The sequence below is a fragment of the Equus asinus genome, chromosome 20 (genome assembly GCF_041296235.1).
Source record: "Equus asinus isolate D_3611 breed Donkey chromosome 20, EquAss-T2T_v2, whole genome shotgun sequence".
Classification (NCBI taxonomy): domain Eukaryota; kingdom Metazoa; phylum Chordata; class Mammalia; order Perissodactyla; family Equidae; genus Equus; species Equus asinus.
This window is the reverse complement of record NC_091809.1, coordinates 81,666,536-81,694,280: the sequence shown is the minus strand read 5'-3', so window position 1 is coordinate 81,694,280 and position 27,745 is coordinate 81,666,536. Positions and strand designations below refer to the sequence as shown.

Genomic DNA, 27,745 nt, shown 5'->3' with positions numbered 1-27,745 from the left:
GTTGAGGTGGCATGCCACATAGCACAACCAGAGGCACTCACAACTAGAATGTATAACTATGTACTGGGGGGCTTTGGAGGGGGAAGAACAAAAAAAAGAGAGAGAGAAGATTGGTAACAGTTGTTAGCTCAGGTGCCAATCTTTGAAAAAAAAAAAGAAAATTAAACCAACACCTGACAAGTATCCAGTAGGGACTCAAGTGTGCACTAAATGAATGCTTGGTATCATACTAGATGCTGGCTACAGACCAGATTCTTGGATTACAAGATACATTAATCAAAATTACAATTTAGAAGTCAAAGGTTTGGAGGGCTGGCCCCATGGTGTAGTGGTTAAGTTTGGCACACTCTGCTTCAGTGGTCTGGGTTCGTGGGTTCAGATCCCAGGCTCAGATCTACACCACTTGTCAGCCATGCTGTGGTGGCAACCCACATACAAAGTGGAGGAAGACTGCCACAGATGTTAGCTCAGGGCAAATCTTCCTCAGCAAAAACAAAAACAAAGAAGTCAAAGGTTTGACTCCTCTAAGACCAGTTTTAATAGTAACAATTTTTAAAAACCCACCTCCTATCCATAAGCAAAGAACCACAAAACATAGAACGCAGCAGCACTACCTGGCCGCATCCTAGATGTGCTCATTAACAGCACTTAAACCTCATGCTTGTTACAAATATACCCGCTTTTAAAAGTTACTCTTCTATCAGCACGCTAACTTGAATATTTGGGTCCATCTCTACTCTTTTTGAACTGTCAGCCTCTCGAGTCTTATGTGATTAATGTGTATAGAGAAAATTAGAAAGGCTTCAGATTTGAGTCAATAGTAGCTTTCTTGATCCCCCAATTACAATATCCTCTTTGCAGTATATCCTTGTTGAACATTTGGAATGAATTAAGACTTTAAACTTCCAGATGTTTAAACTACTACTGTAAACTCAAACTCATTAAAAAGGGCAGATTTACTACCTTTACTTAGTTTTGAAGTCTGTTGTTCACCCTGTCCAAATAATTTATGAAACCAAATACAGTGGCAGGTAGTGTATTCTATTTATATAGCATTCATTCATGGTGAGAAATAAGGGGCATTTTAAAAGGTCTGGAAATTAACTGCTATTTTAGCCAACCTATAGATCACACTTATTGTTGTTTCTAAGCCAGTAATTGTTTCCTGAAACTGATCTAGTAGAGATTTTTATGCTAATCTGTACTAAAAATTACTTTGCTTTTTCTGGCCACAAAAAGCTGGCTATGGAGGAGCATTTGATTACAGCAAAAAGACAGCTGCACCCACTCTCGTGAAATAAATGACGTGAATCTACAGTCCTTTGTGGTCGTGTCTTGGCAGCCAAACAAAGGTGGCAGCATTTCTACATCTAGTTTGTAAAGTCTCAGAAGTTTTAGGCTTCAATTTTTTCACAAAGAACCCATGTCGACTATAATGAATGCATTTTAGAGATGCTGTGCTGAAAGCTGGCAATGGATAAAGCAAGAACATAAAAGGAGCTTATTCGTAAAGCAAATAGTTCTTCTACAAACCTTAAGAATGAAGTGGCTTTCAAAATCAATTCTAAGACTGAAGGATTGGATTGAAGTACCTGGCTCTGGCACTTATTAGCTATCTCATTTGGGGCAATTCCTTTACCTCTGTGAGACCAATTTCTCAACTGAAAAATGGGGATAATACTTGCCTGAGTTTTTCTGAGAACTTGAATGAAATATTCAAAGTATCATATAAATATTAATATACACTAAGTGCAATCTTCCTATGTTTTATGAATTACTCACTTTAAATAGTACTTAGAAAGTGGCTGTCCCTAACATGAAACAAAAACCAGATCCAACTCAGTTACTGCAGAGGAACTGGCCTCAAGAGGACGGGTCGCTTTCAACTCAGTCAACTGCTATTTACCTCACAGGGTTACTGTTAAGAATTAAATGAAAATTACATTAATATTAATAAAGCATTTGTTCTCATTTATTTTACAGGTAACAAATCATGTTAGGCTTCAACTGTGTAACTTTTTTCCCCCAAAATGAGGAGATATGTCAAAAGCAAAAATTCCTCCAATTAGATATAAATCTTGAATATATTTCCTATTATGTTTGTCAAACTATTTAGATATGATAGATTTTAAAAGATGCGTAGGTTTTTATGCCTATCCCTTTAGTTTCAATAAATCTGGTCACTTAACTCTATCAAGTGCACATGTAGTTATAAATGAGTACAGTTGTAGTCTGTGGGCCAACTCTTAGGCTGTGAACTCTACGCATAGGAAAATGCATGTTATTGCCAGCAACGCCTGGCACACAGTAAGCACTGAACTGATATTTGTGGAACAGTCACTAGGCTACCACTTTCTAACTATCTAACCTTGCAAAAACGACAATCTTTGTCTCATCTGTGGGGAGACTACCATTGTTGACTCAATCTACCTTCAGAGATCAGACTGAGAAAATGCCCCTCAACAAATTACGGTTTTTAAGCTTTCAATAAGTTCCCAGATTAATTTAGAGAACAACAGAGATTAGAAAAACAAATGATGGGCACCTTGAAAGCTTAACCAATGCTCGCTGCATGAATGTTCTGGATAGATTGCTAGGGCAGTCTGAAAACAGTGCCATGTTTTGCACCTCCTCCTATCAAACTGAGGAGTCCACTTCCTCATCCCTTGAATCTAGGCCGGGCTTGCGACTTGCGTTGACCAAAAGAATGTGGTGACAGTGACGTTCTGTGAGTTCTTGAGCCAGGCTTTGAAGCTCCTGCCTTTGCCTTCCTGTTACTGAGAGCACCATGCATGCCATAAGCCCAAGATAAAGGGCCACGTGGAGAGACTCAGCTGTGGCCCCCTGCCCCCAGCCAAATCTGCCAGCTGAACAGAAAGACCAGATGAGACTAGCAAAAAAACCACTTAACCAAACCACAAATCCGTGAGAAACAATAAACTGTTTTGTTAAACCACTACATTTTGGGATGTTGATAAGCAGTAACAGGCAACTGATGATAAGTTATCTAACCCTCAAAGCGCAACCATTTGCGTGGCTTTATAGTTGAGGAAACATGTAGGTTAAATAATCTGCCGAGGTCACACCACTCTGAAGTGTTCTAAGAACTGGATGCAGGTATTAAACGGCCAGCTCTGTGTCTCCTTCACTGTCATCCTGCCATCATGAACCTGATCAGTTCTTTCTGCCAAGGGCAGGCATCTTTCAGAGCTCTGGCTGTAAGATAAACTCTGTTACCTTTTTTATAACCCACAGAGGTAATGTGTCCTGATCTGACACTTCTGCCAGGCTTGTCCATGACAGGGAAACGCATTGCCAGCTGTCATTAAGACCCAGCACTCCACAAATGCACCCCATTCTGTTTCCTGAGACTCAATAACACTAACTTATCCCAATATAAAATACTTCATGACATTTCTGCAATTATATTCATTCATTTAGATTTTAGCCAGCAACAATTACACAAATTGTGACAGTTTCTATCATGGGCCATAGAATATATAATATTAAAAAAAGTCAGTCAGATAAACCTTATATTTAATCATTTCTTATTTAAAACATCTTTTTATATACCCCAAGTAGTAAACCATCTACCAAAAACAAACAAAAAATTTATCTTCAATTGTGAAGGTGATAAATGTTTTCAAAGAGAATTTACCACAATAATCTGTTTTGTCCCCACCAAAAATAATGTACCTGAACTTTAAACAAAATTCACATTTTATTTAGGTTGAAATAAACTATACAAAATTGATTTTCTTCACCAAAAATAACAGCAATATTTTCTGTATTATTCCTAGATAAACCACAAAATGAGTATTTTTGTAGGTTTTCCAGGTGTTGCTTATAAATCAAGACGAGGCAGTAGATATAGTCATGGAAAAAGAGAGAAGACGGAGACATCGGTTGTCGGTATCCATGGCCTCTGATCCTGTGCTGACCATGAAGCAGAGGTGTTCAACAGAGACCTGCTGAAAAGCTTATGGAGCTGGAGGGAATGTAAACAGCAACAACCAGACGTGGAACAACAATGGCAGGCTCTTCCATCCAAACTTTAACTGTAATCTGTTCTTTTAAGTTCATTTGAGAGAGAGAAAATCTACACTGAAATCCTTGTTTGGTGAGTTCACATGTTTTTCTCACTGTCTGGTAATTCCCTTAACTGTCCATTACAGATTTTTAACAACATACGTAAAACTCCTACTATTCAAAGGTCAATTGTAAGCTTCATTGTAACATTTTAAAAAATGTATTCCTTCCTCCCACACCTCCTCAAAATTTATTTCTTCAAAAAACTGATAACTCAATACCTGACAATTGGATCCACAGTGATAATAAATGTGATGTCTAAAATGACTTAACTAAAACAATTCCCAAGTGCCATTAGCAGAGATCACGCAGAACTGTAACACGGCACTTTCAACGCTATCTTCTGGAAGAACAGTTAGGTCTCCAAAGCACGAGAGTTGAAACAGGAGCCATCCAAATAGGCAGATTATCAATGGCTAATGTACTCAATGGGAGGCCTATAGGTCAAGATATTCAGTGATTAAGTGGCCTACACATACCTTACAGATTTTCTGTAAGATGTTTTCAAATTTCTTACAGATTTTTTCAAATATCAAATATAAGAGAAAGCCTACTTCAAAAGTCTCTTAGGTATTCTCAATGGTTTCTGAATTCTCTGTAGGAAGCTCTGACTTAGCTGTATAGAGTTTGATATATGTGTCCACCATTAAATCCAGATCATGTTTTATATCAAAATTTATGTTAAGCAAAGCCAAGTTACTCGACCTTTGGTCTGTCAAAGTGTTCCTCAGGTATGCTTTGAGACGCTTCCGCCCGTTTTCATAGCGTTCATTCTCAACCTTCATCACAGGAAGGATACAAAGGACCTTCAGCAGTGCATAAACATTAGGAAAAAACTTGATGTCTGGCAGATGGAGGGCTTCATAAATGGTGGATGGAAGCTCTATATCTTTCCCTCTGTGTTTCCACTTGATTCTCCAACAGTGCAGCTCGGCCGAGAGCGTGTCAGGATTGGGTAAGTCGCTTCTGTACATGTCAGCATGATGCTCCTCTGACGTGTTGAACTTGAGCTGTCCCATGACAGACGGGACCAGAGATAAGCATTTAAGAGCTTTGAGGTGCTGTTCTGAGAATATATCTTTCAGTTCCTGAATAATGTGTTCCACTGTTGGGACACTCAGAGTTTCTTTATAGTAACCCTCAGAGGTTAGCTGAGATTCCAGGTTACCTTGCTGTGCTCTGCGGAATTTCCCAGGGAGCTTCATTTGAATATCAAGTTTGGTTGCCAAATTTGTGGCTTCCTCAAACCAAAATTCATGATAAACTTCAATATTTTCCATCACTTCATTTAGTGAATGCAGCACTGCAGTCAAGCTACTGGCTGCAAAGAAGACATCAGAGGTTTGCCCCTGGAGATTTTTCCCAAAGGCTCTTGTAAAAGATAGAACATTTTTAAGAACAACAATGGTAACGATGAAATCAAAATCTGTTACTGCACTACAGAGGACAAATGCTCGGCCAGCTATACAGTTATTCCATCTAATACTTGTGTCACTATTTATACCATCTAAACATAAAACAAGTGCCTGGAGGAGGTCCACTAAAATCTCGAAAGCATCATGCCTGCCTGTCCAATGAGAATGGCAAATCTCCTTCAGTTCTTTACCCCGTTCTTCATTGTTCTGAAAGAGGACAGTGATTACATTGTCAAGTTCTAAAAGCAGTTGTGGTGATCGATGGAAAAAGGAACAAACTTCCTCAATTGTTCCTAATGCAACAGACACTCCCATAACAGGCACAGATTTTGCCAACCACATATTTAAGGCACAGGAAGAGCAGAGTGTGTAGATGGCTTGGGGATATTTCTCTAAAAGTCTAGAAGCAACAACTTTCATTTTGGAAGAAAATCCACTGGACACAATGTAAGCCTGACCACGGCAATACTCCATGTTTAATCCCCACTTCTCAGTTATTGTAGTGTGAAATTTCACAGCCAAAATTTCTGCATCAGCTTCATAAGGCAGGAAGCCCACGAACTCCTCTCTCAGGTTATGAGATTCATCAACAAACCTCACCAACACAGGCAGGTGCTCTTCCCCTGCTATGTCCACGACATCGTCAGTGATAATGGAAAAGAAGTGAGAGTCTCTCACCTCCCTGAGGGTTTCTTCCCGGATGCAGCTCTCACAGATCTCTAACATCTGTTTCTGCTGTGTTTTCGAACAGAACAACGTGTTAACTGCTGTTGTCTCAAAGCGCTTTCTCAGAACCTCTTCACCAGAATTTATCCGGCACTCCAGCAGGGCTTGAAAGTTATCAGGAGTAAAGAGACCTTCCGGGATTTCATCAGCTTCATGTCCATCCAGAGGTATGTTTTGTTTTCCCATAAGAATCAAAATTTCAAATAAAGATTTTAAGTATTCTTTGTTTTCCTTCTCCTCAAGGGTTAAAGGTAAAATGTCTTCATCCTGTTCTTCACCTCCCTCTTCTGCACTGGGCTTCTGAGCACTGCTGTTGTTTATTTCTTTATGTTTCTGTTCCTGCTCAGACGTTTCATCAACTGAAAAAACAAAGGATTAATTTTATAAACAGGCCCGTGAGGAACTATATATAAACAAAAAGATTACACTTTTGATTGGTTAAATATTTGAAATCCACAAATCATTCATTCAGCATTCACACAGCACCTACTGGACCACAGACTAGGATACAGAGATTAAAACAAGACACTCACACTCTACTGTGGGAGACAAATACTATGAACAGATATATTTAATCCTCCATGTAAATGCTGTTACAAGAGAGGAAGGATTTCTTATAAACTTAACAACAAGGTGCAGCACACCCACAGAGTAATAACAGACAGCCTATGCTCTCATAAAAAGGAAGGGGGACAGAAATAATATTTATTGAGGCACTGTGTTGGCATTTTATGTGTATCATGTTACTCCCTCTTACAGGTAGGTGGTATCAACTCCATTGGACAAATGAGGGCCGTAAATAACTGTCCAAGGTCACAGAGGCAGTTAGAAGGATGGAGGTGAAATTCAAATCCAAGCCTGTCTGGCTCCAAGGTCCAAGCTAATGCTGTTTCTATCAAAACATTAAGCTATCGTTTTATATGGGCGATGAGACTGTTATACAAACCAATATAACATAAAGTATATTCATGCAATTTTCAGGGCTAATATTAGAAACCTTCACCTAATCTCTTCATTTTGGATAGGAAAACTGAAGCCCTGAGGTTAAGGGTCCTGCCCAGAGTCAGACACATAACCCTACAAATCCTGGCTCCTGTGGTCTCTGTAGGCTCACTTTCTAACCCCCATGAGTTATGAGAAGCTCCAACAATAAATGAGTGCAGTTCCCCAAATATGACATCATGTTTCAAGCTACTCTATTTCTGGACAGAATACCCTTCCTGCCTTTCTGTGCCTGAGTCCATGTCTCCTCATCTATAAAGGGGGAAAATAATAGAACTTTCCTCAGGGCTATTCTGAGAATAAAATGAATTAATGTAAGTAAAGCACTTGGAATAACGACGTGGCACACAGAAAGCACTCAATAAAAAGTTACATGAATAATAGTAATAGCAGGAGCAGGAGGAAATAGAGGAGTAGTAGTAATAACTAACAAAACCAAAACGACTTCTAGTCCTCATCCTTTGGTGACACAGCTCAGGCATCAGTACCTGCAGAAAGGCTACTGTGACTCCAACCCTCCATAAGGCTAAGTGTCCCACAGCACTTATTCCTTCAACATTTACCAAGAACTTATCACGTCCTACACATCCTCACTGTTGCCTTTCCTTCCCTACACTGGGACACGGTCTGCGTGTCTGCCACGCATACCACACGAGAACACCTAGTGCAGAGAAGGCAAAGTGGATGGCACAGTGTATTCAATAAAGACCAAACTGAACTAAGACTTTCACCTCACAGACAATTCCAGACCACAGGACAACGCCTGACACACTCTGACATCATTCTCACGGTAGGTTTTGGACATAAAACATATTTATTTGTCCTTACCAGGTCAAGGCCTTTTTAAAAGGCATTCAGAAGTTGAGTCATTAACACTATCACTTACTTTTTTTCTGTTTCAGTGTCCTGATTTCATCTTCACTCTAAATGACAAGAAAAAAAGAAAAGCCATCTTTAAAGAAAACTGAACTGCAGTATATCATCATAGACTCACAAGTAAAAAGCAAATTTTGAGTCAAATTTAATTCTTTCAAGAGCATAAATTCTTTATAAGGAATATATTCTTCAAACAGACAGATGACAGGAAAACCAAAACAATAATTTGCTAATGACTCCAAGCTTATAATAAAATACTAGAGGGGAAAGAATACATCATTTAACTTACTTTATACCTAAATCACTGTAACTTTGGGTTACAAGTGTACTGGCTAACAAAAGGCATGAAAGTATACCATGTTACTTGGGGGTCAAATCCAAGGGGAGACAAATCATGCCTTCCCCACCCCCAGTCTAACCTGGGGGATGCCATGTAAGAAGGAACTGCAGGATCTCAGAATCTAACACAAAAGCTATGAGAAATCCCTGGGAAGCAGAAAGGGACACAGTGCTGATATGGAGGAGAAATGGATGCATACAACAGAGAGGGCCAAGTGGCAAACACAGGGTTAGACTGAGGAAGAACTTTCCAGTCGTGTCCTTTTCTCTCCCTCTAACCCAATACAATGCTTAGATCACAACCCACCCTATCACTATTCTGGGGCAGGAAAGCAGCAGTACCAGTGACAGCTGGAGACAGCAGGGTACCTGCAGGGCAGCATGGGACATGACACTGGTAACAAGAAATGTCAGCAGCCTAGCCAACCTGAACATTCCCTCCTTATCCTGTGGGATGCAAAGTTACAAGGATGGCAGATCTGGAAGGCTGTGCCTGTTGTAAGGTATCTGAGGTTCTCTGGCAGGCAGAGTAAGGGAAATGACAGCTAAAGGACGGGAAGCAGTGGAGCTCCTCACCCCTGGCACACCTTCCTAAGAAGAAAGCTGATGTGGAGGACTGCTGTGTAGTGTCTGCCTTCATCTATGAGAATTCCCAGAACAGTTCTGTTCCAAATATTCCAAGAGAATAAGAGAGCTCCCAGAAACAGCTCTGCATATATGTACACTTGGCAAATGACAGAGGTGGCATCTTACACGAGTGGAGGAAAGGACAGATTAACAGACCATGTCGGGAAAACCGGTTCTCTATAAGGAGAAAAATAAAATTATCTCTCTACTGGACAGTATACATACAAACTCCAAGTGGATCAAAGATCTAAATATGAAAGGTAGACATAGAAGAAAACAAAGAAAATTAGATAAATGGTATCTTAAAAAAAAGTACATAGTAGGTGGAGTGAAATGACATATTAAACACAGTAGCATGGATACCAACAGGAGGGGAGGAATGCAAACGGTAAAAGTGAAAGCAGGATAAACAGAATAAGGGCCTTGCTGGCAGCAATGAAGACAGAGAGCCATGGACCGAGGAGTCCGAGTAACTTAATTTTGTTCACCTAAGGTCAACCAAAAACCAGGCTGGTTTCAATCATTAGAACTAAAGGTTATCAAAGGAATATAAAAACATGCATAAAGTGATATACAGAGATTTAAAAGCTTTTCTAAACCCCGTCAGTACTTACTAATGATAGAACCCTTATCTCTAGTAAAACTATCCATGTCTTAACTTTTATACTTTCCCTTTCTTTATCCTCTGTGCTGAATTCTGGAAATATACCTCAGCTCCACTTTCCTTACTACAAAAGAAAAGGTAGTGGTTTTTTCCTTCTTCCCAGGAAAGAAAGAAGCCATTGGGCTGTAATTAAAGCACACTTTGGCCCAAGTTAGTGAGTATCAACTGGCTAAATTTGAGGGAGATTTTCCAATTTAAATACTAAAACAAACTAATCATCTTACATCCAAGCTACTTCAATATTAACCACAGCATTCATTTCCCATAATGCTACCTTTGAAATATAGAGTAATGTGTTCAATTTTAATGTGAATGCATCTATATTTGATTTCATAGTATTCAGGAGGGGTGGGAAAGCTGAAAGCACACTGACATACCAATTCTTTTATTCGTTTTCTGTGTCTACTATGTGGATTGTTCAAATGGCTGGTAAGATCAAATATTGTTGGTATTGCATTATCTCGAAGAACTGTCCTATAAGGACTCTGAAAAAGAAAAATGTGTTAATTCAGACATGGTCCTTCAGAATGTATTACACATCAATAAAATTCTACGTTAATGATTTCCCCAGTACCCCTTCAACTCCAGCTCTAAAGTGTAGAGACTTGCAGAATTGATCATGTCAGTCCAGATCGGCTTATTATTTCTAACTCTTTCTGTATTTGCCCTTCTGTCAATCTTAATATTATAAATTAAGAACTGAATTGACACTAGGCATAAAAAATAAAATGTATTTGCATTTTGCATATATATTTCTAATTCACCCTGCCAGCTACTTTACCTGTTCTGCCCTTCCATGAGCCCACAAAATCTACAGCAGGCACGGAAGTTTCTCAAATAATCTATACTCTTGTATGTCTGTAATAATTCTTCCCTCCTTATCCTGCTGTTCCCTCCACTTTTGCTACTATTATTAAGAAGCAGCAGGCACAGCGAAATAATACTGGACTAGGACCCAGGAGACCCAGGACCGAGGAACAGCGACTCACTCTGAGACCTGGGCCAAATACTTTCCCTTTTTGGGGTTGCTTCCTCTTCAGAAGGAAATTCAGGTATTGAACTAGATCAACATTTCCCAAAATGGAACTACTCACATACTAGTAGTGATCACGTTTGCCACTTCAGTTATACCACATCTGTACTTGCACATAATCCACTCCCTTTTATAGCTAACATTGTCTTAAGCAATAAAAACTATAAAATAATGATTTGATGGGCTAGTTATATTTTTAAAACATATTATAAAACTTCTAAAATAAAAATTGATTCGTATGCCACTTAAAATCACTCACACCACAAGTGATATACATAATCACACTTTTGCAAACACTAAACTAGGTATTTCTAAATTCCCTTCTAATCCTAAAGTTCTTATCATTAAGGGATGACCATCCTCTATCCTAACTCCTGTTAACCTAATCCAATCTGGCTAGAAGCTGGATGCATACTTGGATGGTGACAGTCTTCCATAGTCAGCCCAGAGGAGGTCACACAGGGACAACAAGCTTATTAAGAAGTGGAGTAACAGATGAGTAACTGCTACTACACTCCCCCTAGCTAGTCCAAAGAAACAGTGCCTTTAATTTCTTCCTGAATTTGCACTGATAAAGACAAAACACACTTCATTTTAAAAAGCTTCCTTGAGAGCAATGACTGTTTTAAAGCTAACTAGTAAAGCACGTTCAAAGAATATGCCAAACAAAAATAACAACTCCTATATTTTTTCACCAGGGAAGGAAGGTTAGGAAGATACGAAGGAAAAATATAAAATTAAAAGCAACGTATTATCTGAGGTTTTATCCAAAGAGTTGTTAAACACATTTGGGAAAAATTTTTATTCAGATTCAGTGTTTTCTAGTTCAATCCCATGCCTCACAGAAAACAAAGACAACAATCTATTTCTTTTTTATTTTTTTGGTGAGGAAGATTGGCCCTGAGCTAACATCTGCGCCATTCTTCCTCTATTTTGTATGCGGGACGTCGCCACAGCATGGCTTGACAAGTGGTGCATAGGTCTGCACTGGGGATCAGAACCCGTGAACGCTGGGCTGCTGAAGTGGAGCACATGACTACTATGCCACCAGGCCAACCCTGAAAATCTATAACTCAATGATACTCAGATTCTAGTGCTGGGCCCATTATCCTGAGTCTACTAGGCAGTTTGAATCAGGAATTCATTAGGGAAACAAACATTGAAGGGAGCAAAAATTATACTCTACCCAAAGCGTTTCATCTTTCCCACTTAGCAACCATCTCAAAAAGCAAACATTCACACACACAGTCAACTCTTTATATCTTACCAATTATTAAACAAGGAGAGGAGAGATAAAACATTCTAAGGAATTTTAAAAATTCAAATAAAATTAATTTCCGATAAAGCAAAGATATGACAGACCAGAAAACAGAATATATGAATGATAAACATGCGACTTTTTATAAAGTTTGTTAAGTACGCATGCCAAAAGGGGCTATATTCAATTCATGTATGTGATAATTTTAACTCAGTACCAAGATTTAACCTTCAACTGCTGAATTAAGGTTTAAGCATAAAGCAATAACCTTACTCTAGCATCGAAGGTAATATTTGGCTTTGGCCGAACTAGCCACAAATGCCTACTGATGAAACCTTAAATGCCAAACTAATGAAGTCAAAACTCTTCAACATTTGGATACAGATACCAGATAATCCAGCTTTTAATAGCAGTATCTTCTACATGTGCAGAAGGAACATTTTCTCTCATTTGCATTAATTTATTCAAGAAGGAAGAATCATGTGGAAATTTAAAAAGCGAAAATAGCTCATCTTTCTGTTCTATGCTCTGACTAAGCAAGAATATGAGTGAACTATATCTTAAATTTTTCACATTAATCTTGTTGGAATTATCTAATTAAGAGACCATTATTTATTACTAAAATAAAAATATAAAAATGCATATGGCTTGTGTATTTAAAGTAATAATTTGGGATATTTTTACTTAATGTCAAGAACATAAAAGTAGTTTGCCTTTTAAACATATGAAATCTCTTATTCTGATTGATCGTTATGACCCTCTTAACAAAGCAAGGCAAAAATATCCCTCAAATATTCGTGATTAAACTGTTGAACCGGAATTGGCTCACCTCCCAATGACTTCACAAGTATCTGCTTCAATTAATTTTGAGAAATAAAATAACCCAATCATTCTTTAGTTTTCTGATGCCTCTGCAAAATGTATCTGAAAAAAATATCAAAATAAATTGCTGCATAACAACATATAGTGTACCTTCAAATCAAGTTTATGTCTATCCCAATATCTGATGATACAGTAGTTATACCTGAACAAGAATATATTAGCTATTTAACAAAACTGTCTTCCTACCTAGTTTTTAAAGTGTTTCAAAGCTGCTTCATTTCAGTCAAATCTGCCCTATTTGTGCCTTTTAGGAATCACAGCAATAACACAATCACTAAGGGTTAAAAATTCTAGAGCTCAGGAATTATGCCGTTTAACCTCATTAGAAACTGGGGCCCAGAGAGGGGAAGTGACTTGGCCAAATTCACAGTTAACAGTAGTAAGGCTGAGAGACCCAGGTCTTGATATGAAATTACGAATTATTGATGGAAATGTTTTTTCACATTAATTGTATGATTTGCTTCCTGTTGTATCTAGCACATAAAAAGCACATAACAATATATATAAAAACAAACAGCTCCGTTCCTCAAGGAAGATTTCACTCATAAAAAAGCTCTAGAGAAGCTGCTCCAAATCAAAATGCCAAGTTTACCTTAAATACATACTTTTACAATGTAAAATTTTCTGAAGGCTACACAGAAGTTTGAAAGTGGCTACCTCTGGTGAGTAGGAATGGGGCATCAGATATAGAGGGGTTAAAAAAAAAATTTTTTTAAGAACAATACAGATACTATTCAGCTTTAAATCTGTCTTGTTAAAATAAAAGAAGAAAAAAAAGTGGCCAGGTGTAAGGATACCCTCCACCATTAACAGATAAAGATTTACATTTCCAACCAGATACTGAGTGAGTGAGAGAGAGGGAAAACAAAAAAACCAAGCCCCGCTATTACTTACAGTTCGACAGATCATAGAGGTCTCAAAGTGTTTGGCACATAATCGATAATGTTTATTTAGTTGATCAGGTGTTTTATCTTCTAAATCTGCTCTCCTACAATTCTCCACCCACTTCTGGCATCTATAAATAAAACAAAAATACAATTATGGAATATGAGCTCAACGTTTAAATTTCAGCATTCAGTTTTAAGGCAATTATATACTATGGACAATGGATTCCTGCTCCCCTCTACCTGCAGAACATAACATCATTTGAAGAAGATGATTAATAACAAAATGAGAGCTGGAAGAAATCCTAGAAATCATTTAGTACATTCAATTACAGACAAGGTTAAGAAGTAATCTGCTCAGAGTCATGTACAAAATCAGCAGCAAAACCAGAACTTAAATCTGAGTCTTTTAACTCCCAGGACACCCTAGCATCAGAGAGGACTCCATCATCAATAGCACAAGTGAAAAGCTGCACAACCATGAGGCCAATGGCCTGACATTCCCCTCAGGATTTCAACTTAAACAAGTATATGAAACAACAGTGTCACTGTAGAAAATTAGTGAGTAGATGTTCTATAAATAACTAGAGTTTCTTATGGAAGCATGACAGCTGTATTCATTTGTATTATGAACATGATTATTACCTATAATGATACATACAGACTAGACTGCCAACTCCATAAATGCAGGGATTATGTCTACACAATCTAGTACACAGAAGGTTTTAAAGGTAGTAAACAAGACAAAGTCCATACCCTCTTGGTGCTTAAACATCTGCAGAAAAAATAATAATAATAATAATAATAATGCTTACTAAGCACTTACTATGAACCAAACATTGCTCTAAGTCCTTTCCATAGGGGGTAGTATTATTAGCCCCCTTGTGTAGATAAAGAAATGAAGACACAAAAATGTTAAGTAATTTCCTAAAGGTTATAAACTAGATCTTTCCTTCATTCCTCAAGTTTCTATTCTGCCATGAATAAACAGCGTCATAAATGTGAAAACATACTTTATAATTACATCATAGTACATTTTCATACGTCTTAACATTCCAACTCACCCCTCCACACACCTGGACACTTAATTCCCTCCACTCTCAATACGTAAAGCCATGGTGAAATGTGATTATCTAACCTAAACCAAAACCACACCTAAACTGCACAGCATTTCATCCGACCAAGAAGTATCACTGCCCACAGTAATGATGCCTAAGATGCTCATATTTTCATATTTTTATATAGCTGCACAATATAATTACAAACACTTCATGTTTCAACATCCAAATATTTAGTATAAAAACTGTCTCGCTATAAAATAACTTGCCATATTGCTACAGTTAACTTTGCTTTTTAATTCTTGAATCTCTGGAGAGCTTCACACAGAACACTACTGTCTGTAGGATCTCTGAACTATGCTGAAACAGCTTTCCGATACCAAGAGCACCCAGATTCAAAGAGCGCAGACTGGGCAGAAAGCCCAATTAACTACATCTACGTCTCTCATATCAGATACCTAGAAATAAATCTAGTGAAAGATTTGCAAGGCCTCTAATATAAAAATATTTTAAATAAGTGGAGGGAGGGGCCAGCCCCGTGGCCGAGTGGTTAAGTTTGTGTGCTCTGCTTCTGCGGCCCAGGGTCTCACTGGTTTGGATCCTGGGTGAAGACATGGCACCACTTGTTAGGCCACGTTGAGGCGGCGTCCCACATGCCACAACTAGAAGGACCCACAACTAAAATACACAACTATGTACTGGAGGGATTTGGGGAGAAAAAGCAAAAAAAAAGAAAAAGAAGATTGGCAACAGTTGTTAGCTCAGGTGCCAATCTTTAAAAATAAGTAAATAAATAAATAAATGGAGGGATATTCATGGATTGGTACACTGACTTCTAAAGGTATCAATTCTCCCAAATTGATTTACTGATTCAACACAATCACAATCCCAGCAAGTTATTTTGTGCATGTCTGTGTGTGTGTATGTGTGTGTGTGTGAGAGAGAGAGACAGAAAATAAATGACAAGATGATTCCAAAACTTTTTATACAGAAATTTAAAGGACCAAGAATAGTCAAGACAATCTTAAACTGAAAGATTTACATTACCAGATATTAAGATTTACTACAGCGCTTACTCAGACAGTGTGGTCTTGGCACAGGGATAAAACAATGGAACAAAATGGAGAGCGATGGATACTTAAGACAAAGGTAGCAGTGCACAGCAGTGAACACAAATTTTTTTCAAATAGTGCTGAGTCAGTTGGAATGAATCTTGACCCCAACTTTCACACCATATACACAATAAACTCCAAGTGAACTGTAGATCTAAACATGAACAGCAAAACAATAAAGCCTCTAAAGGATAACATGGGAGACTACCTCCACTATCTCGGGCAGACAAAGATGTCTTAAAGAAGGCAACAGAAAACACAAATGCCAGAGGAAAAGATGAATTAGTTAGGCTACGTTACACTTAGTAACCTTTCTTCATTAAAAGAAACCATTTAAGAGTGAAATGGCAACACACAAATGGAAGAAGGTATCTGCAATACATACACATATCCAAGATTGGACTCACAGCCAAAATGCATATGAAGAGCTTCTACAAATAAATCAGACAGCCCAGTACAAAAATGGGCAAGAGACTTGAACAGGCAATTCACAATAAAAAGGTTATCCAGACAGCCAATACATATGAAAAATAAATGCTCATTAAAAAAACCTCAATCTCATTAGTCATCAGGGAAATATTAATTAAAACCAAAACAAAATATTACCATTTACCCGAAAGTATGACTACCATGTAAAAGAGATAATACCAAATGTTGATGGAAGGTGAAACAGCTTTGCCCATCAACAGCAGAAAGGATAAACTGTGGTATACGTTTTTTTTTTTTTTAAAGATTGGCACCTGAGCTAACATCTGTTGCCAATCTTTTTTTTTTTCCCTTCTTCTCCCCAAAGCCCCCCAGTACATAGTTGTATATTCTAGTTGTGAGTGCCTCTGGTTCTGCTATGTGGGAGGCCACCTCAACATGGCCTTGATGAGTGGTGCCATGTCCGCGCCCAGGACCAGCAAAACCCTGGGCCGCCAGAGTGGAGCACGCAAACTAAACCACTCGGCCAGGGGCCGGCCCCTGTGGTATACTACTACACATGGAACACTATTTGGCAATGGGAATGAACAAACTAGCTAGATCTCACAAATATATTGTAACACAAAATAAGCCAGGAGTACACACTATATGATTCCTTTCATATTAAGTCCAAGAATAGGCAAAACTCACCTATGGTGATTGTGCAGAAAAAGAGTTAACACGGCAGGCCCGAGACTGCTATCCTTAGAAAGCCTTGTTTCTAAGGTTGGCCTTTTGGCTAGTGTCTGGGAACTTGGCTGGTAAATAGTTCCCTACACTGACACAAAACTTTCCCTAACTGATAAGGTGGCTCACTGTGTCTGAACTGTTTGTGCATACCATCTGATTTATACTGAACACCTGCCTTCCTTCCGGGAGCCTGGAATATTAGTAAATGCTAGGCAGAGAGTGTCTATGTGACTAGACCCCAATAAAAACTCTGGGCACTAGGTCTCTAATGAGCTTCTCTGGGCAGAAATGTGGCACACATGTTACTGCATTTTCACTGCTGGGGAAAAGTGGGCTCTGTGGGACCCCTCAAGGGAAAGAGAGAACATAAGGAAGCCTAAACACGGATGCCCCCATCTCTACCTGTGCCTTTTCTCCTCACGGTCCAGATGCCTGTTCTTACTGCATCACTGTAATAAACCTTAGCTGGGAGTCCGACGACATGCGGAGTCAGGTGAGTCCCTCCAGTGAAGCTCTGAATACGGAGGGTGGCCTTGGAGACCCACAACACAGTGATGACAGTCAGAGGAGTGGATACATTCAGGGGGTAACAACTAGGACTGGGCACAAAGGAGGCTTCTCAGGTGCTGGTAATGCTAGACCTTGAACACTACCTGGGTATGTTCATTTTGTAAAAATTCATCAAGTTCTAGACTACCATTTTGCACTTTTCTCTACGTATGTCATATATCAATAAAACTGCTTCCCTCACTCTTCCCCTTCTGCTCAATAATCAACTAATCTAACGTGTGTGAAGTCAGACAGTGGCTACCACTGGGGAGAGTGGGACAATGACTAAGAGGGCCACAGAGGAGAGGGAGTTTGGGATGTTAGTAATATTCTATTTTTTTTTTAATCTGGGCAAAAGTTTCATGGACATGTCACTGAAAATGCTACAAGTCATATACACTTATGATTTGTGATCTTCTGTGTATATGTTTTACATCAGTAAAGTTATAAAAACTACATATGACCACAATAAGTCTTTTAATATACACACTTACATGCTCACATAAGTATATACATACTTAAACAATTAGCTCTCAAATTTTTCTTTTTTTACTGTCTCCCCTTTCCTAGCTCTCCCTGTCATTGTTCCGTGCCTCGTACTCCAGACTCTGCAGTCTTTTCCCTTAGCAGAGCGGGAACAACTCCCCAAATCCATCTACTTCCAAACTTGTCTTTTGCCTTTCTCTAACCCTTCTCCACACTGCCAAGTAAATGTTTTAAAAAGTCTATTTGAGACGTCTTTCTCTGCTTAAGACCCTTTCATGGCCTCTCATTACTCTTAGGGTAAGGAACCAACTCCTCACATGTCTTAGACCTCACACAATCTGGACCTTGTCTACCTTTCCATCTTTATATGGCACCACCCTTCCACTCTCTTTGCCCCTCACATGCCTTACTTCAGTTTCATGAACGCACTGCGATCACTTCTATCCTGGGGCTGGTTCCCGTGCTGTTTATTCAGCCTTGTATCGTCCTCTTGTTGTTTTTCACTTCCTTTGCACAGGAAAGCCTATGCAAAGATCAGTCTTCATATCTTAGCTGAAATGTCATCTCTTGAGGGGAAACTTTTCCTGATGCAGATGTGTGTACATATATGCGCAGGAGTATGTATATACATACACACACCCCCAGGTACGGTAGGCTCCTCAACCTCTCTGTACATGGTCTCTCAACATCCTATATTTACCCTCCTATACTATTACCATCGGTATAATCATGTCCTAGGTTCTCCCACTTAAAAACCCCCTTTACCTTGATCCTCTACACAGCAAAACTAGCTCGAGTCCATTTTCACCGTACCCACTTTTTCCCACGTTCTCTCCTTAATCAATTCAAAGGAGGCTTCTCTTTTATTCCTTTCCCACTGAAACTGCTCAAGACTAATAATGACTTCCATCCCGCCAAATCCAATGGACACTTTCTACCCTTGTCTTAATCACCCTTTCAGTACTATTCAACCATCACTCACCACTCCTTTTTACATTTTGTTTTTAATTTTTTCTTTCAATGATCTCCTACTACTGCAGCATTTCCAAAAACACATTCCAAGGAATACTAGTCAAAGAATTGTTCCCTTTATTAAAAAAAGGCTTCATGGGCAAATAAGTTTGGGTAATACTACAAATTTTATCCTACTCTTGAGGTTTGAGATATTCTTGTGGGACCTTGAACAAGTCAGCTAACCTCGCTGTGCCTGCTTTGGTCATCTGAAACCAGGGACTATCTCAAAACTTACAGTGAGGGTTAAGTGAAATAATGTACATAAAACACATAGAATAGGGCCTAGCACACAGAATATGAAGTATTCTATAAGAAGTATTATTATTATAACTCACAGCACTGTTTGGAGGATTAAATGAAATGCTATTAAAGTACTTTAAGATATTTTACAGAAGCAATTCTCAAACTTCACAGTCTCAGGACCCTTTACACTCTTAAATTATTGAGGACCCAAAGAGCTTTTGTTTATGTGGCTTTTATCTATCAATATTTATCATTATAGAAATTAAAACTGAGAAAATTTTTTAATATTTATTAATTCACTAAAAATAGCAATCCCATTACATGTTAACATACATAACATTTTAAGGAGAAATAACTATATTTCCTAAAACAAACAAAAAACATTCAGTGAAAAGAATGACATTCTTTTCCATCTTTGCAAATCTCTTCACTGTCCAGCTTAAGAGAAGATAGTGGCTAGATCCTCACATCTACTTTTGCATTTAATCTGTTGCCATATGTTGTTTCGGTTGAAGTAGATGAATAAAATCTGGCCTCACAACTGACATGCAGTTAAAAAAGGTTATTAAAATATTCCTCCTCTTCCCACATAATTGTGGATGTTCTCATTTGATACTACACAAAAACTCCACAGGTGGTGCTTCCTTTAAGGATCTGTTGCAATGCAGAATCTGAAACCAGACCAATGAGCACTGTCATAGTGAAATCCACTAGTCTATCCTGCACTTTGAATACAGCTTTTACCCACGCTTGTCTTTGTACAATCATGAATGGGTCAATTTGGAAAACATTACTTCAGAAAGTTATGCAGACCATCTGAATGGTAACACACTTCATTACACAATATATTTAAAAGTCACATTTATCAATCTCACCATTGATCTCATCAGAAAAGTCTTTAAGTAATAGGGAGCTGTCAAGTTCAAGGTCATGCACATAAACTTTCCAAAATTCTAATTTTTGCTTAAATGCTTGAAAGTCAGTTGTTTTACTTGAAGTGGCAGGCTTATTTCATTTATTTCCAAGAAAATGTCTACCAAACACCTGCATCTGAATAATCATACTTAGGAAATTTTAGAAAATGCAATACACAACTTACCAGAGCAATGATGTTATTCTACAGTATGCAGCCCCTGAAAAATGATGTTATTCTACGTTATGCAGCCCCTGAAAAGCTCCACTGGATCCACTTTACTTAGATATACTGTAGGCAACTAGACTTTTGGTGGTGAACGCGAGGCAGTCTACAGAAGTCAAAATATAATGATGTACCCCCGAAATTTATATAACGTTATAAACCCATGTGACCTCAACAAATAAATAAAACTCCACCGCATGCTCCTGAGAGAACGAGCCCGAAAAAGGCAAGTACCAACAGTGTTATTATGAAAATAGGTTTTACCTTGTGGCCTCCTTGAAAAGCTCTTGGGGACCCCTCACGAGTGCCTGGAAAACTACCACTTACCATTTTCCAAGCTAGAATACATCAGCTCTCAAACAACTTTGATTAACCTGCCAGAAGAACTTTGGAAGACCTCACCACCTCAGGGTGAGCTGGTACTCACTGCCTGAGGAGGGCGAAGAGTGCTTCAAAGCCCAGCTCCCTCCAGCAGGAGCTACTCACAGCTCTGCCTGTGCCTGCACCGCGTCTGGGCACGGGCTCCACTAGGCACCGGCCCCAGCTTCCTGCCAAGCCACCCCAGGGCAATCAAGTTTCAGGCTATTTTTTACTTTAATTTTAGGTAATCTCTGACCTCCCTGCCACTGCCCTAAAGTGAGCTGATTTTATTATTTCATATTTTTTTTTAAAAAGAAAAAGCACATTAATGCCACTTTTTCTAAACCAAAAGAGCTATAGAGTATGAAATTCCACCCTGCACCCTTTATTAATTACACTCTTGAATTTTAAATTACTTCTAAATAGCTGTCTCTAAAAGTGTGCATGGAATTTGCAAATACGATGAATGGGAAATGTACTATTTAATAACATTAAATACATTTAAAATTGTTAATGACGTTAACTTCTGAAGAGTAAATTGATAATGTCACATTTTATCAACCTTCCCTACAACCCATTTACAGGAAAAAAAACTAGTTATAACTAATAACCCTAAAAATACTGATATTAATTCAAGAATCACCTCTGGAAACTACTTCTTTATTGTAATTAACTCTGGAAATGACGGAAAAGAAACTGTCAAATACAGCAGAATTTGAAATCCTATCATATGAGAAGACTGGATCTGGATTAAAAAGTTAAGACCTTAAAGACATTACGTTAAATAAGCCAAACATAAAAGGACAATTATTGTATGATTCAACTTAAATGAAGTACCTAGAACAGACTAATTCACGGAGACTGAAAGAAGATTAGAGGGGGGAGGGAGTTATTGCTTAATGGCTTTGCTTAAGGTAATAAAAAAGCTTTGGAAATAGATGGTGATGGTAGCACAATATTGTGAATGTAATTAATGTCACGGAACTATACTCTTCAAAATGGTTAACGGTAAATTTTGTTATATATATTTTACCAAAGTTTTAAAAATTAATAATGTAATATACCAAAAACCGTTGAACTGTACACTTTAAATGGGTGAATTGTATGGTATGTAAAATTATATCTCAATAAAGATGGTTAAAAAAAGAGTTAAGAAAAGTTTGTGATTTGGTCTTGAAATATTCCGAGGGTTCTTACATAGCAAAGGGCACAGCTTTGCTCAGTGACCCTGGGGACAAAACTAGGACCTCCGAAGCATAAATTACAGGGAGGCGTATTTCCACTCAACACAAGGAAGAAACAAACGCCAAAGCTGTCCAAAATCCTCAAGTTTCCCCTCACAAGGCCGAGAACCATCAGTGGAGGTGTTTCAGCAAAGGGCCAACTGTCAGGAACACACAGGACCCCTAAAGGGTCCATAAATACCTTGAGGGTGGAACGCAAAATTGTGAGTACATCTTTTCTCAAGTAAAGGTCCTTATGCTAGATTCTCAAAAGTGACCGTGACCCAAAAAAAGGTTAAAAAGCCATTACTATTGAGGGAATCCCAGTATTTCAAGGGATACTGCACTAGATCTAAAGACTCCTTCCAGATCTGAGACTGTAGGCCCTATACGCCATACTTCCCCTCAAGACTATAATGAAAAGCATATTCACTACATGTGGACACAAATGACCTGTGGTCCAGAACTGACTAGCGGTGCCCTCAATATGCACCACTATATAAGCATATAAGCAAAATTTACTCCCAAGAATGTCCTTGGGATTAAATTTGGGTAAAGATAATGCTGAATGAGGTAAGACCTAGTCAGATTAAGATGCTCCTCTTCTCTGCTCCCAGAGAACCTAAGAGCTGTTCCTTTCTCATCTCCCAGAAATTTAAACACAGGAACAGCCCAGCGCTCAATCCTTGGACCTACCCTGCTTTATTTACTCGGCATTACAGCTTTAAACGCCTTTAAGAACACCCGTACTTACAATCTCCAATCTAGAAGTCTCTAAACTCCGGACTTGTGTACCTTTTTACAGTTTAGCTCTTAAATATTTAGGTCATTGATCTAAATGTGGGCCATTCTGAGTTCATGTCTGGATATGGTATGGAAAAAGACATCTATTCTTGAACCTATCAGACCTCTCAAACCTCTCATGTCCCAAACCAAACTTTTAATATTCTTCCACCAAATCTGCTCCTCCTAGTCTTCCACAGCTCACTAAATGCTCAGGCTAAACATCTTAGAGTCATCCTTGACTTCTCTTTTTTTCTTGCAATCTACATCTAAACCGTTAACAAATCCTGGTGGCTTCACCTTCAAAACCTATCTCAAATGCAACAACTTACCACCTGCTCCCCTACTAACCTGGATTATCACAAATGCCTTTAACCAGACTTCCTGCTCTCACCTTTGCTACCCTACAATCTATTTAACAAGCAGCCAGTAATCCTATTTAAAGTAGACGCCTCTCTGCTCCCAGCCCTTCCAGGACTCTGTATCCCACTCAGAAAAAACCCACAGCGCTTCCCATGGTCTGTGACCTCCTACACAATGTGCCCCTACCATAGCCACACACGCACTTTCTGGGCTCACCTTTTCCCTCTCCCTCCTTCCTTAAACCAGCTCTAGCAGACCAGGGACTTCTGGCTGTACTGCTGACAAGCACGCCCTGCCTTTGCATTGACTTTCCACCTCTGGCAATGCTCTTCCCCTAGACATCTCCATGGCTGGCCCCCTCACCTACGTCTGGTCTTTGCTCAAATTCACCGTCTTAGTGAGGCCTTCTCCACCCATCACCCTGTTTAAAGTAGCAATTGTGCCTCCCCTGCCAGTCCTCATTCCCCTACCGCAACATCTGCTCTTTCTGCATAGCACTCATCACCGTCTGCCTCACTGCATATTTACTTGTCTATTCCCCTCACTAGAAGGTAAACTCCAGAGAGAAGGGTCTTTGATTTGCTCATCTGTACACTCTCGGTGCTCAGAACAATGCTTTGCACACAGTAGGCCTTTAATAAACCTTTGCGGAACTAACAAATAAACAGCGTGCTATATCATTATCGCCAGCCTATCGATCTGTCTCCAGAATGGACTGTAGCTTTCTGCAGGCAGCGACACTGCCTCATTCACCTTTGAATTCCCGGCGCGTAACACTGCTCGGCACATAGTAGGTACTGAGGCGAAATGAATGAATCAACGACAGGCCTACGAAATATCCTCAGCCTTTCCAACGCAGGCCCCACGCCACCACCCTCTAAACATAAGCCAGAGCGTGTGGGCTGCCTCAAGGAAGAGGTTTCAATAGCGATTGCCATGCCCGCACGCGTACCTCCCCCCACCGCGCCGTTATCCCCACAAGAACCGAGCGAGATAACGAGTAACGGTCAGAGTCAGAATCTGAACCAGGAACAAGTCCCAAGGAGGGAGTCATTGTGACTTGAGATCAAAGAAGGTGGCCGGACTCCAAAAAGAAACCCCGTCCCGGGGGTGGAGGGAAGGAGAGGGAAGGGACTCGGTGACCACAATCAAAGAACCCGAGTCCCTCTTTTGACAGCTGAGGATACTGAGGCCCAGAGAGGACAGCGTCTTGCCCGAGGTCACACAGCACGCTAAACAGGGCGAGAACCAGCCCCCCGCCCCGCTCCCGCCCGCGCGCCGCCCCACTCGCTCCTTCTTTCGGGTGGCGCCCTCCGCGCCGAGCCCCCGCGGCGCACGTGCTCCGAGATCCCCGGGCGCCCGCCCGCCCCCGGGCTAGGGTCGACGGCTCCGGAGTCCGCGGCGCCGGCCGTGGGAGCACGCCCCGCGGAGATGGGCCCGGCGGCCCGCTCGGCGCGCCGCTCACCTGGCCGGGTCCCGCGGGAACCTGAAGAAGGCCAGGTCCGACTGAGTGCTCTTCCGCGTGCAGTTGGGGGCAGCGCAGAAGTTCGGCATCGTCGCCCGCCCGCCGGCCGGCCCAGCCCTCCCCTCCCCGCCTCCTCAGGGCAGCCCGCCCGCCCGTCGGGGCCGGGGAGGGGAGCCAGGCCGGCCGGCCGGCTCGGCAGGGCCGGCGCGCCGGGGGAGGGGCGGGCGGGCGAGGAGCCGCGAGGGGCAGGAGGGGCGCCGCGGTCCGAGGCCGGGCTGGGGACGCGGCTCCACAGTGCTGTGAGCGGCCGGGAGGATTTACCGCCGCCGCCGCCGCTGGTGCACCTCCCGCCCGCCCGGGACGCTGCCGCCTCCTTCCCACAATGCACCCCGGCGCCCGGGGGTGCCCTCTCTTCCCTCAGCCTTCCTCCCCCGCCCCCTCCTTTCCGCCGACTCCTCCGCAGGCGGGCACGCGCGAGGAAGCGCGCCGGCCAGGGCGTGGCGCGGCGGAGGCGGGGCCTGGCGCGGGCTGCCGCGCTGCGCCTGCGCACGGCCTCCCCCGCGATGGGAGGCAATTGCGCATGCGGGCGTGTCTCCCGGAACTCGGGAGCAGGCGAGCCCCGGGCCGCTCCGGTAGGTTGGGCGTGCGCGGGTTTCTGCAGCTCTGGGGCGAGCTTGCACGTTACATCACCGGTGCATCTCTCCTTGCTTGGTTACGTTGCCACCACTTAGGCCTCCATGGCAGAAATCGCCGTAGACTCTTAAAGGCCTCGGAATCGGGACGACCTTGGTGACTGATTTGCACACTCCCGGCAGATCTGCGTGCAGGAGTTGGACGCAGACGTGGGTTGTAGGAGGTTCCATTTCCCCCAGCTTTGCAGCTACTGTGTGGCCGCGTTAGCGACTCAGAACGGTCATCCCCAGCCTCGACTGGAAGCCGAGGGGCGAAAACTCAAAAGCAATTACTCCTCTCTGGGGAGGCTTCCAGAGGAGCAAGAATAGCGACATGGTTCCACCTGCAGCTCTCTAGAGATTGGTCCCTCTGTCTTCCCTTCACGGTGGTGGCCTTTTAACGTTCCTGTGTTAAGTGCCAAAATGAGCGACCGCTATCTAGAACAAAGGATTAGTATCAAATTTTGCGTGAAATTGAACAAGTCTGCAAGCGAGACCCACCATCTTTTAAAAGAAGCTTATGGGGATGAAGTCATGTCAAGGGCCAGAGTTTTTGACTGGCATAAAAGGTTTAAAGAAGGGCGGGAAGATGTTCGCGATGATGCCCGAAGTGGTCGTCCAGTCACCCACCGGACTGATGAAAATATCCAGAAGGTCAGGGACTTGGTTTGTTCAAACAGGCAGTTAACGGTGAGAATGATGGCTGAAGAGTTAAATTTAGATAAAGAAACCGTTAGACTCATTCTGAAAGAAAACCTGAATATGAGGAAAGTTTCTGCAAAAGTTATAGCGGATATTTTGAAGGATGAGCCTAAACCTCGAAAACTTGACTTTCGGTCTGATCTTTCAAAGGAAACTGGGAGAAATGGCTCATATACGAGGAAAAAGGTGACAAGTTCTGAAACATGGAGTCATCTCCAATGCGAAGCTGGTGGGGAAATGCCTCTGCCTGTATCTCATCCCAAAATCCACTGCCCTACCAGCCAGCTTCTGCAGGCTTCATCTTCAACAAGCCTTCCCACCAGGGCAGCTCAGGATTGGTTCACACCGTGGTGAAAGGAATGTGTGGTGGCTGACCCTGAGCTGGAGAGCCGCCTCCCCGTTATGCACCTTCATTTGCTGCTCATCTGTTTTCGGTCTTCTCTGCCACTCCTCCCTACATGTCATGGCCCTCCTAGGTACTCTTTGCTGGACTATTGGGCGATCTTCTTTGCTGTTCTCCACAACTTGGAAGAGCTTTTGGCTGTTGAGTTCTGGTACTTGCTTGTTCTTGATTTCTTTTGCTTAACAAGTTTGGATCTCTTCACTGCCCAGACCTTAGCTTGTTGTGGCTGTCCTGTTCCTTTGTTCTCAACATTCTGCCTCCGGGGATGGTACCAGTGCAAGGTGGGAACAGAACCTCCTGGAGTTTGTCTGTCTGTGCCCAGGGAGGCATACTCTGCTGGGAGGACCCCAAAAGAAGGCCTACTGTTCCAACCTGCTTCACAGTCAGGGCCTGAGGTATGGTACAGAAGGCAGTGGCATGCTGACCTAGTGAGCAGTGCTCAGGGCCACTCCAGCCCAAGTGACTCAGTGGGAGCCCCTCAGAACTCAAGGGTTGGACACCCATACTGATCTTCTCACAGACCTGACCCTCACGGAAGAACAGGGTTTGCTTCCCTTTAGTCCTGTGCTTTGCACTCTACCCCCTCCACCCCCATTTGGGTATCCCCTCTGCTGGAACAGAAGGATCTGGTCCTAGAAAATACCAACCAGGGGACTTAGGCCCAGGCTGTGATGTGTGAGGAGGAAGAGCAGGTGACACTCTAGACCTTGAATTAAGGGAGTGTGCTGCCTCCGTGCTGATTCTCAGACGGCAGCTTGTTTTTAGTAAGCAACGCCAACGTTGTCAGGTGATTTCTGAGCACCTGCAGTTTTTAAGAACACTGTTGGGCATTGACAGTGTGAGGTTATGAAGCGCGATCAACAGGATCACCCAGGGCTGGGCAGACTTCATGGATGAGGTGGTTCCTGAACTGGGTCCATAAGGAAGAATGAGACAAGGAGCTAGGAAGTTAGGGAAAGCGTCCCTGGCGGGTGGAACAGTATGAGGCCTCGAACCTGCAACAATAGGAAAATGATAGCATTCTTGGCTGAAATAGCAGAGTCTAAAGAGGAAGATAATGATGTGGCACAAGATGAACAATTTGGGATAATTTGCTTCCTGTCCTCTGCCCCCAACTCTACGCCAGTAGTTTATAAATTGCTTCCCCTGAGTCTGTGGATAGGTTTATAATAACACACTTATTTGATTATTGAATTTTCCCATCAAACCCTCAAAACAGTCTCTA

The 27,745-nt window shown here is 41.4% G+C and overlaps 2 protein-coding genes across 2 annotated transcripts; one reads left to right on the top strand and one right to left on the bottom strand.

Moving 5' to 3' along the window:
• Positions 1 to 3,702: 3,702 nt before the first annotated feature.
• On the bottom strand, positions 3,703 to 24,969 carry THAP12 (THAP domain containing 12). Its single transcript, XM_044752823.2, has 5 exons — positions 24,745 to 24,969; positions 13,806 to 13,926; positions 10,116 to 10,223; positions 8,119 to 8,155; positions 3,703 to 6,589 (listed from the first exon to the last, which is right to left on the bottom strand). The coding sequence occupies exons 1-5, from the start codon at positions 24,831 to 24,833 to the stop codon at positions 4,656 to 4,658; spliced, it is 2,289 nt and encodes a 762-aa protein (XP_044608758.2). The 5' UTR covers positions 24,834 to 24,969; the 3' UTR covers positions 3,703 to 4,655.
• Positions 24,970 to 25,694: 725 nt separating this feature from the next.
• GVQW3 (GVQW motif containing 3) lies at positions 25,695 to 26,618 on the top strand. Its single transcript, XM_044752824.2, has one exon. It carries the CDS (start codon positions 25,839 to 25,841, stop codon positions 26,469 to 26,471), a length of 633 nt encoding a protein of 210 aa, XP_044608759.2. The 5' UTR covers positions 25,695 to 25,838; the 3' UTR covers positions 26,472 to 26,618.
• Positions 26,619 to 27,745: the final 1,127 nt, after the last annotated feature.

Bases quoted from the DNA above. Each gene is read 5' to 3' on its own strand.
- THAP12 (XM_044752823.2), bottom strand. From the start codon at position 24,833: ATGCCGAACTTCTGCGCTGCCCCCAACTGCACGCGGAAGAGCACTCAG. The intron at 10,224-13,805 runs GTAAGTAATAGC...TTTCTTTTTCAG, and splicing joins CCTCTATGATCTGTCGAACT to AGTCCTTATAGGACAGTTCT. The intron at 6,590-8,118 runs GTAAGTGATAGT...TTGTTTTTTCAG, and splicing joins GACACTGAAACAGAAAAAAA to TTGATGAAACGTCTGAGCAG.
- GVQW3 (XM_044752824.2), top strand. From the start codon at position 25,839: ATGAGCGACCGCTATCTAGAACAAAGGATTAGTATCAAATTTTGCGTG.